The sequence below is a fragment of the Hyaena hyaena genome, unplaced genomic scaffold (genome assembly GCF_003009895.1).
Source record: "Hyaena hyaena isolate Hyena2069 unplaced genomic scaffold, ASM300989v1 scaffold_619, whole genome shotgun sequence".
NCBI classification, from domain to species: Eukaryota; Metazoa; Chordata; class Mammalia; order Carnivora; family Hyaenidae; genus Hyaena; species Hyaena hyaena.
Window position 1 is genome coordinate 457,735 of NW_024081252.1, and position 12,161 is coordinate 469,895.

At 39.0% G+C, this 12,161-nt stretch overlaps 1 protein-coding gene across 2 annotated transcripts in view; it reads left to right on the forward strand.

Annotated features, from left to right (window-relative positions):
- Window positions 1–12,161, forward strand: part of GEMIN5 (gem nuclear organelle associated protein 5) — a 42,949-nt gene that overhangs the window by 15,564 nt on the left and 15,224 nt on the right. For both annotated transcript variants that reach the window (XM_039257474.1, XM_039257475.1), the window contains exons 11-18: window positions 280–416; window positions 1,857–1,930; window positions 2,605–2,786; window positions 6,096–6,235; window positions 7,241–7,412; window positions 10,151–10,378; window positions 11,416–11,529; window positions 11,963–12,085. In XM_039257474.1, coding sequence (XP_039113405.1) covers window positions 280–416; window positions 1,857–1,930; window positions 2,605–2,786; window positions 6,096–6,235; window positions 7,241–7,412; window positions 10,151–10,378; window positions 11,416–11,529; window positions 11,963–12,085 — 1,170 coding nt within the window. The remainder of the gene's footprint in view (window positions 1–279; window positions 417–1,856; window positions 1,931–2,604; window positions 2,787–6,095; window positions 6,236–7,240; window positions 7,413–10,150; window positions 10,379–11,415; window positions 11,530–11,962; window positions 12,086–12,161) is intronic.

Here is a 12,161-nt window from a genome sequence, read left to right on the forward strand (position 1 = left end):
TGAGAACATGTTTTTTGACCCCAGCTTTGGCACCTGTACTATTTGAATGACAGAAGAATGTTTAAAGCAGATCTGCTACATTATAAATACTACTGTAGAATTAGTATCTTTTTACTTCTCCCAACAACTGTGTTCATATGCAAAGAACAGTGACTACTCCAATGTGTTAATATAATTCATTTAAAACAACACACAGTATGCTACACTTCTACTATAGCAACCAATAGTTAAGCTGATGAAATGCAAAAATGATAAGCTTTCTTTTCTTATCTCATATAGGAGGAGAAGGAGACAGACCTTCCCTTACTTTATACAGCTGTGGAGGGGAAGGGATTGTCTTACAGCATAACCCCTGGAAGCTTGGTGGAGAGGCCTATGACATCAACAAACTAATCAGGGACACTAATTCAATCAAAGTGAGTTCTTATGGTGTAAAGTCTCTACATCTTCTTGGTTTCCCATCTTATGTAATAAATGCCGTTATTAGAGATATCCATTATACTCAGATTTCTGTTCTTAAAGGCTTCATTGAATTTGTGATTTATAACACATAATGTAGAACTCTTTATCCCTGAGTAAAGCAAGGAACTTAACCACACACACAGACACACACACACACACAAGTGTTGTCTCAGCTGCCCTGGTGATTTATGATAAACTTTCAAATCTTGGATATAAAGCATCCTTTTCAGGCCAGCTACTTCATCCAGAGTATGACCTTGGTAAAGATAACTATAACATGGTGACCAAGTGTGGCTGTAAGGTAATTTGCTCAAGGCAGATAATTTTTCTGTTTTTTTAGTGAAATAATTACAGATTTACACAAAATAATAAATAATTCCCTTTTATCCTTGACCCAGGTATCCACATCTAATCACTTTGCCTTACCATTTTATCAGTGTATGTCAGAACTGTCTTTTGAAGTGAAATATGTTGAGAGCTCCTACTCTTTCAAATGAGTATTTTTATTGTTGCTCATTATTTTTGAATGGCTAGCATTTAATCATAAATTGAATTATTTTTATTGACTATATTCCCTCATTAAATGTTATCTCAACATTAACATTCAGCAATGAATAAAAGAAACAAAATTCCTGTTCCTAATGAGCTTTTAGTTTTGTGTCAGTTAAATATACATATGGAAGGAGGGTCGGTCGCCTGGCTGGCTCAGTTAGTGGAGTATGCAGCTTTTGATTTTGGGGTTGTGGCTTCAAGCCCCACAATGGGTGTAGAGATTACTTAAAAATAAAATGTTAAAAAAAAAAAAAAAGAAATTTCGAATTCCTTCACATGAACTACCAGTAGCTGAGGAAGCTGTGGGCATAGATGAGGTAGTCTAAAGAGACAGGTAAGAAAACAAGAGGACCCAGTCAGCCTTGAGGAAAGAGCAACAGAGTTACAAAAATTAAATAATAAATAAATAGGGAAAAAAATAGAAATAGGAAGAAAACAAATACATGTATATGTGTGTGTATGTACATATATGTATTTAGCATATATATGTACATATATTTATTTTGCTAAGGAGACACGACCCCCCACGTTATCAAAATGGACACATTACATTCTCTGTTGTGGGATAAAAATCATTTTAATAAAGTTTATTTTACAAGGTTCGACCTTGTAGACATTGGGTATTTACTAGCCTGTCTTTTTTTTTCCCAATTAAGGAAGTTACAGTTAGAATATTTGCTCTTAGTAACTCTTTGGCTAATTACATAGATTGTGTACAAGTTGTAAAATTAGGACATTTTAAACTAGGGATTTTTTTTTTTCATGCTATCATCGTTGATTTGTAAGATATGCAGAGAGAAGGACAGTGCTTTTAGTCAAGATTGGTTTGTTTTGCTTTCTAGTACAAATTGCCTGTACACACAGAGGTCAGCTGGAAAGCAGATGGCAAAATCATGGCCCTTGGCAATGAAGATGGGTATGTGTTTCTTTCATTAAAAAAAAAAAAAACAAATTCAGAAAACTTTGCACATACATTTGGTCAAAAGCTGACTAATGCCATTTATAATGTCAGTTGGGGTAGCCTAGTTGAGTATGATATTCTGATCGGTCCTTGATATCCTTGAATGATCTAGAAGCTCTCTGTATTTTTGAGAATGCAAAATGAGTTGGGTATTTTCAGTCCAAAGAAATGTTTGCCCATTCAGTGTTTCAGCTTTTTATGCTTCACAAAATGTGGATCTGCACTGAAATGCGTAAATCTTCCTTCATGTTTTTAAAGTAAGCCTGGGAAGAGATGGTTTTTAGACCTCAATGAGCTCTTTCCAATGTTGATCCTAGTTACATAGTCCTAGTTTAGCCATTAACTCATTAATTCTTTTAGCTTTTCCATAGCACTATTTATTACAAGAGCCTGATAAACACAACTACTGCCCAGAGATTGTTGGGATTGTTTTATAGCTGAATACACTTGTTTAAAAGAACAACCGTTTGTATTTGGCTCTCTATAAGAGAATGACCTTTGTAGTGATAGATAGGGTTATCCTATTCCATTTCACCTTTAGTTGAGTGATAGAATGAGGGAGATATCTGTTTGCATTAGATTGTAATTTGACCATCCATCTTTCTTGTCTCATGTCTTTGTTATTCCAGATCAATAGAAATATTTCAAGTTCCCAACCTGAAACTGATATGTACCATCCAGCAGCATCACAAGCTTGTGAATACCATTAGCTGGCATCATGAGCATGGCAATCAGCCAGAGCTGAGCTATCTGATGGCTTCTGGGTCCAACAATGCGGTCATCTATGTGCACAACCTGAAGACTGTCATAGGTAATTTTGCTTTCTTACATCCTAGGGCCATATGTGTTCAGCTACTCTGCATTCCAAGTTTGTCCCTTTATATTTATTTTTTGGTATTAAAATGTTATTCTCGGGGCGCCTGGGTGGCTTAGTCGGTTAAGCGTCCGACTTTTGCTTAGGTCATGATCTCGCGGTTCGTGGGTTCGAGCCCCGCGTCGGGCTCTGTGCTGACTGCCAGCTCAGAGTCTGGAGCCTGTTTCAGAGTCTGTGTCTCCCTCTCTCTCTGATCCTCCCCTGCTCACGCTGTCTCTTTCTCCCCTAGAAATAAATAAAAATATTTAAAAAATAAAAAATAAAAAAAAAGTAAAATGTTATTCTCATTGTTTTTTTCTGCTTTCAAAAATAATATATTCATCTTATAGTAAGACAGAAATTTCAAACATGACAAGAAGGTTAACTTAAATGAAGTTCCTCCCATAATCACATCCCTCAGTCATAACCAGCATGATTAGTTTGCTGAATGTTTTCCCCAGCTTTATTAAAGTACTGTTATTGCTGGGGCACCTGGGTGGCTCAGTCGGTTAAACCTCCAACTTCAGCTCAGATCATGATCTCCTGGTTCATGGGTTTGTGCCTGCATTGGGCTCTGTGCTGACAGCTCAGAGCCTAGAGCCTGCTTCAGATTCTGTGTCTCCCTCTCTCTCTGCCCCTCCCCTGTTTGCGCTGGCTCTCTCAAAAATGAACATTTTTTAAAAATTCTTTTAATAAAAAAATAAATAATGATATTGTTATTGCTAACTGGCTCCACAAAGATTGTGCCAGTTTATACTCCCTTCCCTCAGTGTTTGAGTATTTGACACACACATCCCATTCCCATGTTTGACTGTATCTAATCCTCACAGTCCTGTGAGGTAGACTGTGTTACCCTCATTTTCCTGATGTTTAAATTGAGGCCCAGAGAAGTTAGCCTAACTTCCTGAAGTCCCACAGCTAGTGTGGGAGGGAGCCTAGATTCAAGCCCCTGCTGACTGCAGAACCTCTGTGTCCTGGTAAGTACTATTCCTGCCTGGCAGGTTGATCTTTTTCACATTTCCATGACTTACTCCTTAAAGAGTCTTTGAACCCCCTCAGCGCCCACAAGAACCTTAACAGATGGTTAGAAGATCCTCCCCCTTTTTTTTTAATATAAAAGACATGTGATTACTTTTTTCCCAATATGAAGAAATTATAATCTGACACTATGCTGTTCCCAGAATAGTGCCAAGTATGTGCTGTCAGCCATAGTGAAAATAGTTGACATTTTAATTTTCTCTATAATTTCTAATACTTTTCTGAGAATCCTTATCTGTAACAACAAAAAATTTGATTCTAGCAGTGGCCCTCCCAAGTTAAAAGCAATACGGAAAAACTATTAAAGTGTAGACCGATTTTCCTATAAGTAGTAGACAGTGTGTAACTAATGAGCATGATCTGTCAGAAAGTTTATCCTGGTCCTTATCATTATTAGCAGGACTCTAAATTAAGCACCCACTTCGGCAGAGGGCATTAACTTAATTCTTCAGAGCAGTGCAGATCTTTGTCTCCTTTAATACTAATATCTTTGTTTTTTATTTTCTATCTACTGAATAATAGAAAAGAAACAAAATTGGACAAAATCAGTATCACTTTCAGACTTACAAGAAAGATGGAAGAAAAATACAGGGAACTCTCATACTCCCGTTCAAATGTTCAACAGCTATTAACATTCTGTCGTATTTGCTTGTTTTTGTTTTGTTTTGCTTTTTGCTGTTAATATCTTTTTCAGGGAGAGGACACCACTCCTGTTCAGTTAAGGGAAATGTTTTTACAGCCTTGACGTCTTATTTTTTTACATTTACCATGCCACGAATTCACAGGGAGCGGGTTCTGGCAGCTCAGGCTCCTTTCTGCTGCTCCTCACAAAGCGTGCTTCTCTGGGTGCGGCAGGCTGGCACTTCAGTTGAATCCAAGGACCTTTCCCTTTGGCTTCCTTCTTTTTCTGATCATTTTCCTTCACACACTTCAGGATGCTATCTCGGCTCTTTAAGTGCTTAATATGCTCAGTACGTACATTCATTCTCTTGGCAAGAATCTTGTCCTTGTTTGTTTACAACAATGCCAAAAGCATGCCGGGGAACACTGTTGACTCTTCCAGTTTTGCCATGGTAACATTTCTGGGGCATTCCATTTTGAACAGTGCCCATTCCCTTGATGTCCACAGTATCACTCTTCTCGTAGGTTAACATGTATGTGGCCTACTGAACAACTCCCAAGTTTTCTAAAAGGCGTAGGGAACATACAGCGAGTACCTCTCCTCTTTCCCTTGGTGTTGGTCCTTGTGGCAAATTACTGGAAAATGGCAGTTCTGACTGAAAGGGATAATTGCTGCTTGGTTCTCTGTGTGCGTGTGTGTGTGTATGTACTTTTTCCAAATCTTTTGTGTTGAATGCATCATGCTCCCCATATCCCTTAACATTTGTGTATTTTGTAAGAATAAGGATATTCCCTTACAATCTACAATTCCATTATCAACTTCAGTTAATTTAACAATATACAATGATTTAACCTATCATCCATATTCTAGTTTTGTTGATTGATCCAATAACATCCTTTATATCTGGAATAGTTTCTTAGTCCCTTTTTATTTTTAAAGTTTATATATTTTTGAGAGAGAGCACACGCATCAACAAGGGAGAGGCAGAGAGAGAGGAGAGAAGGAATCCCAAGCAGGCTCCACACTCAGCCTGGAGCCCAAAGAGGGGCTCAATCTCATAACCATGAGACTACAACCTGAGCCGAAATTAAGAGTTCAATGCTCATTCGAGCCATCCAGGCGCAAAAGCCAACACAAGGCTTGGTCTCAGGAGCCGTGAGATCATGACGTGAGCCAAAATCAAGAGTCAGATGCTTAACTGACTAAACCACCCAGGCGCCCTACAGCCTTTTTGTTTTTAATCTTTGAAGAATACTGCCCTGTTTTTTTGTAGATGTCCCCTCAATCTGGTATTTTCTCATAATTATCAAATTATATATCTTTAGTTACCATGAAAGTGATGATACATCTCCTTGGTATCACATGCAAAAGGTTTGTTTTCACTTTGATGGCTTTTGAAGAGACAAACTGACAGCTAACGTTGCGGTAATAAACCCATGTGCCAAGCACTGTGGACATGCCCACAGTCTTAACCAATAAATAACATTGCCTGCTGAAAGTCATCTAGAAGGCATATTGCAAAATCTTGACTCTCCACAATAAAACCTTCCTCTGGGTCTTTTTGTTGTTGCTGTTGGTAGAGATGTCATCTTGCCCTTGTCTCTTAGAGAGCAATCCCGAATCTCCAGTGACCGTTACAGAGCCCTACCGGACCCTGTCAGGGCACACAGCCAAGATTACCAGTGTGGCATGGAGCCCACATCATGATGGAAGGCTGGTATCTGCCTCCTACGATGGCACAGCTCAGGTACTATTGTGTCCTTGATTCCGTGGGTTCTTCACTACATACTCTAATTTGAACTCTTTCCTGTTTTCCCCCCGTTGTATACATTCTTTTTCTCACATTATCTTCTACAGAAAGGGATATTCTGAGCTCTAGAAGGCATCCTACATATCTGAGCCCTTGGCAGGCTAAGACTGGGAAGGGTTGGGGTTTTTTTACTTAGATGAAAGGTAAAATATTGATAGGGAACTAGCTAAGTTCTAATATTTTTTAAGATTTCATTCTTACTGTCATAAGATGGGCTAAATTGATGAGAGAAGTACTTGCTCCTGTTTTAAACACAGAAATAGCTATAAATCATGAACAATTTTTTAATAATAAATTGGTAAGTCAGGAATCTTCAGGTTAGAAAAAAATAAAGATGAGATGCCAAGCCAGAGCTATAAGATAGGACTTTCAGATATCAGAACCAGAACAGACATTAGGAACTAGAGAGCTAATAACCTCTGTCATGGATGTCAGTCTCTGTTGAGTTGTAATTGAGCTATCTGCACAAAGCTAGAAGCCATGAAGAGCTGCCCTCTGTGAAATGGAGACTGGAATAATTCAAGAAACAGTAAGGAAATTGATCATTTGCCCAGAAATGGGCCAAGAGAATCATCTGCGAGAAATTAGAACCATAAGCATGCACTACACATGCAGGTGTGAGTTCTGAATTAGAATTCTCATGGTATCAGAATTCTAAGCCCGAAAAAAAATATAATACTGGCTCAGTACAGTGAAATCCATTTGGCACCATTAGAAGCCCACTCAGAATCATAGCCATAAGAGTGTCTCTGCATCCCAGAGTATATAAGCCTCCCACAGGAAATACCATTTCTGAAATTTGAACACCTAAGAGGAAATAATAAATCATAAGAAGAAATAAGAGTATACAGATTTTTTTTAACCTTTTTAAATTTATACCTATTCCCCAAAGCAATAGAATAACCAAAAGTTAACATTCTGTCACGTGACTTGTGGTTTTAGGTGTGGGATACTCTCCGAGAAGAGCCTCTGTGCAACTTCCGAGGACATCGAGGTCGACTGCTTTGTGTGGCTTGGTCCCCCCTGGATCCAGACTGCATCTACTCAGGGGCGGATGACTTCTGTGTGTACAAATGGCTCACTCCCATGCAAGAACATTCTCGGCCTCCTCAAGGTCAGTCAGAACTGGGAGCCCATAAATACTTGCCTAATTCCCCTTCTCACTTCGTCAGTAGTTGAGTTGATCAGGGTCAAGCAAAGAGGACATTCATGTAGGGTGGCAGCAACAGTATGGCATGTGTTGCCTTCCTAATCAAGGAGGCAGCCATGAGGGGTCTAAGGACAACATCCAAATAATGACGAGTAGACCTAGCCCACATCTTGGTTTCTAGATGGCATTTTCTGTTTAAAGACACCATCTAGGGCTTTTTGGTGAGAAGCTAATTCCAGGTTGGGGCAGGAAAAATACAAGATGGGCCTGGCACCTCATCTGATGCTACAAAGGAAGGAAATGTCCAGAGCATGAGATCTGTCAAGAGGACAAAGAGGCCAGCTTGCAGGGGTTCCCACTAACCAATCTGGGACAGTCTGAACTTGAAAATAATGAACAGGACTTGCCCTAGAGACTGGAAAGCAGAACGCATCCTAGAGACTGGAAAGCAAGTGCTTTTTGGTGAATGTACTGACGTGAGTTCTTCCCAGCCTGCTGTCCTGGACCTGAGCCATGGCCTCCAGCCCAGCTATCCCTCCTGCACGCTGGCTCCCCCCATAGCCATTTCTCCGTTCTAATGGAGTGCGCAGTCTTCAGCCCATGGGAAATCTTTGTAGTAAGAAACCAAGGACCTCTTTTCCCTCTGACATCTGTGAATGCCTTAACCGTCTTTATTCTACATTATGTCTTAGTTCAGTTTCTTTTTGAAAACAAGCGGGGAAGGGGCAGAGAATCCCAAGCAGGCTCTGCTCTGGCAGCTCAGCCCACTGCAGGGGATCATGACCTGAGCTGAAACCAAGAGTCTACATGCTTAGCCACCCAGGCACCCCAGTTCTATTTTAGCCTTACATCTCCAAATGGTGAAATCATTTAATAAAATAACCATGATTTTGTGGGAAAAAAAAATAATAATAATAATGAACAGGAGAACTCCCTGGCTATCAAAGATTAACTGGTACCAGACTTGCCCACTTGCCATAACCAGCTAGAACACTAGACAGAATATATTAAACAACTAAAAATGTGCCCAAATAAATGCAATGATCTATCCACATGATGATTTGTAAAAAAAAAAAAAAAAATGTTTATGGCAGCTTTCACAAACCAGAAACAACCCACGTGTCCATCGGTATAGTAAATAAACTATGGTATATCCCTAGAGTGGAGTTCTACTCAGCAATAAAATGAAAGTAACTGCTGATAAATCCCAAAAAATGTTACACTGAGCAAAAGATGCTAGGCACAGAAGACTACATGCTGTATAATTCTAAGGTACAGTGGGAATATAAGTATAATATGAAACTCCATAAAGGCAAAACTATAGTGACAGCAGAAGAATGCGTGCCTGGGACTCAGGCAGGGGGTGCATCTTACTGCAAAGAAACATGAGGAAATGAGATAATGGAAATATTTTATTCACGGTGAGTTACAGGACTAAACATCTGTTAAAACTCATCAAAGTATTAAAAAGTGGGTATATTGTGTTGAACTATACCTCAACAAAGACAACTTAAAAAGCAAGGGATAAATGCCTTAAAACTTAAAAAATAAATAAGTAATAATGTATTAAAACAAAATAGGAGGTACCTGGGTGGCTCAGTCAGTTAAGCATCCAACTCTTGATTTTGGCCCAGGTCATGATCTCACAGTTCATGAGTTCAAGCGCCATGTCAGGCTTTGCACTGACAGTGCACAGCCTCCTTGGGAATCTCTCACTCTCTGCCTCTCCTCTGCTTGTTGTTGCTTTCTAAAAATAAATAAATAAACTTAAAATTTTTTTAAAAATAGGAATCCATGAGTCCATATTGGGGGGAGGAATGAAGGTCTAAATAAATGGGGAGAAACAAGCTCTTCCTGATAGTAGAATGCCAACAAATGAATGTAAAATGAGTGATGGAATTAGAAAATTACCATTCAGTCATCATCACGGTAATAGTTTTTTTTGTCAAGAAACATCAGTGGATACTAAAACTAGTGAACACAAATACTTAGTAATTAAAAAGGGGAAATAAGTTTTCAGGGAGAAACCTGCAAGACACGCCCCTTAATCAAGTGACAGAAGCAAACAAATAATGACACAAGTAGAAACTATGTGCTACCCACTGTTGCATTGACAGCATCACTCCTATGTATTCCAGCCCCAAATGCAACACTTAAATCTAATCATGGCAGACATCAGGCAGTGGGGGGATCAACAAAATAACAGCCCTGTAATCTTCAAGTTTCAAGTCACAAAAGTTAAAGGAAAACAAGCCTCCTCCATACTGAAGTAAACTAGAGAGATGTAATAAGCAAGTTCATGATGTAATCCTGGATTGATTCCTTTTGCTGTAAAAGACATTCTTGGTACAACTGGTAGAACTTGAGTATAGTCTGTGGAGTAGACAGTTGTAATGCATCGATGTTAATTTCCTGATTTTCTTGGTTGTGTTGTGGAAATGTAGGAGAATGTCCCTGTATGTAGGATACACACCATAAGTATTCAAGGACCATTGGGCAGCATACTGATTTAATGAAATCCTAAAAAGGTTTGGTATGGTTAACTTTTTGATACCATAGCTCTAAAAATTCATGGGTAAGGAAGGGAAGAGGTGAGAATGCTATCAAAAAGAAGTGTGAGGTTTTGGAGATTATCTCCTAGAGTGCTTTTAACCAAGAATATATACTTCAGTCTATCTGTGTCTTAACTGTGATACCTCTAGGTAAGAAAAGTATTGAATTAGAGAAAAAAAGGCTCTCTCAACCTAAGCCAAAGCCCAAAAAGAAGAAAAAGCCCACCTCAAGAGCTCCTGTAAAGCAGGAAGTATATGATGGGAATGAAGACGAGAGCATCAGGGAGAGCTCAGGACCTGTTGAGAATGGCGTGTCGGACCAGGAGGCTGAGGAGGAAGCCCCGGAGCCAGAACTACCCAGTGGCATCGCCTCAGGGGGTATGTGGCCACATCCTGTGTTTTGTGGACTCTCTAGGACTTGATAGTCATGACCAGGAAACTAAGCCAGGTCTTTACTCAGTTTGAAATTTCTCTGCCTCTGACCTACGTATTATCCCATCTGTGTAACTTCAGTTGTATCTTTGGTGCTGTTAGAAACCCCATTAGTTTCTTAAAAGGTTGTTTTAAGCCTCTAAACTCCTTTGAAGAGGTAAAATGGATCTGGTAGAAGATTGGGGTCAAAATAGTGAAAGTCTTTAGAGAAAACTTTTTACCAACTTGGGCAGGGTAAGACTGTGGGGCAAAGTGAAACCAGGGCAGTAGATCGATAGAAACTGACACAGGAAAAGTTTCCACAGTGTGACATCTAGCCACAGTTATCGAAAGAAACCACTGTCCCTTACCAGCATCTGACCTAGAAGCTACTGCCACCCTGGGAAAAGTTTAGGAGAATAAAGAGCTCATAAAGGCTTAATGGATTTATTTTTTTAGGCTCATCAAAATACCTTTATATCACAAAATGGTCGTAGAAAATGTTCTTTATATTTAGATTAAATGTAGATCAACTGCTGGGCTTTTTTTTTTCCCAGCTGGACTTTTTTCCCAAGTTTATGGTTGTGTGTGCTCAAGGCTGTGACTCCATATCACATACCCTTAATAATTTCTATTAATAAAGTTGTTCCTTGTTTGTGTAATTAAATATATACAATTAGTACTTTGTCATCCAAATATGTAAGCAGTCTTTTGTTATCTAAGCAAGGTTTCAGAACTCCTGGGCCTATGATATAACGTAGGGGCTAGAAACTTAGTTTCTCCTGAGATTAGTCAAAATTCTAAGTAATAAACTTACTTAGACATTTTGTGAGGTGGGAAAAGGGAGACTACCCATGTTTCCTTTGAAAAGTATTTTAGCTTGTTATGGAATACATAAAATCACACTATTAAGCCTGGTATAGCTCTTAATTATTAAAAAGAACTAGATTCTATATTGTTTTTCTCCAAACGTTTTTTCTTTATTTTTATCCCCTATGATACAGCTTCCAGAGAACCAGTTACCTGCACTCCCGTTTCTGTAGGCTTTGAAAAGTCAAAAATCACTGTTAATAACAAAGTCCCTGTATTGAAAAAGGAATCACCTAAAGAGAAGTCAGGTTGGTATCTAATGATTAAAATATTTTGTTAAAGCATCCTCAATGTTTGGTTTTTATTGTTGTTGGTTTCTTGACAGGATTTTTGTTTGTTTCTGAGGTTTTAAATGGTTCTGTTATGATTATTTCGATTTTGGGTCATGCTTTTAAACATTTTTAATACTTAAACAATTTAAACATTTTTTTTAATGTTTTCATGATGAAGTGTCATTTTGCAACTGTTGATAATGCTTCACGGGTGTTCACAGGGGCATATTGTTTGTGTGCATTGTAAACACCGCCCCCGCTAACTTAACCTGAAAGCTTCTCCTTAAGTAGCAAATTTTCTGATGACCAGCAGCATCTCTCCAGTAGGTTACAGTCACACAGTGGCCATCCAGTTTTATGATTCTGATCAGCTCTTCTTCAGACCATCTATATTTTTATTACATTTCAGAATCCATAACCAAGAAGCGAAAAGCTCGTTCCATGCTTCCACTGACTACCAGCCTGGACCACAGGCCTAAAGAGGAGCTTCATCAGGACTGTTTGGTATTAGCGACGGCAAAACACTCCAGAGGTACAAAAAGACACTTCCTTGGCCCGTCATAGTCTTCTGGGAAGTAGCACACAAGAGGCGTTTGCTTATATATTTG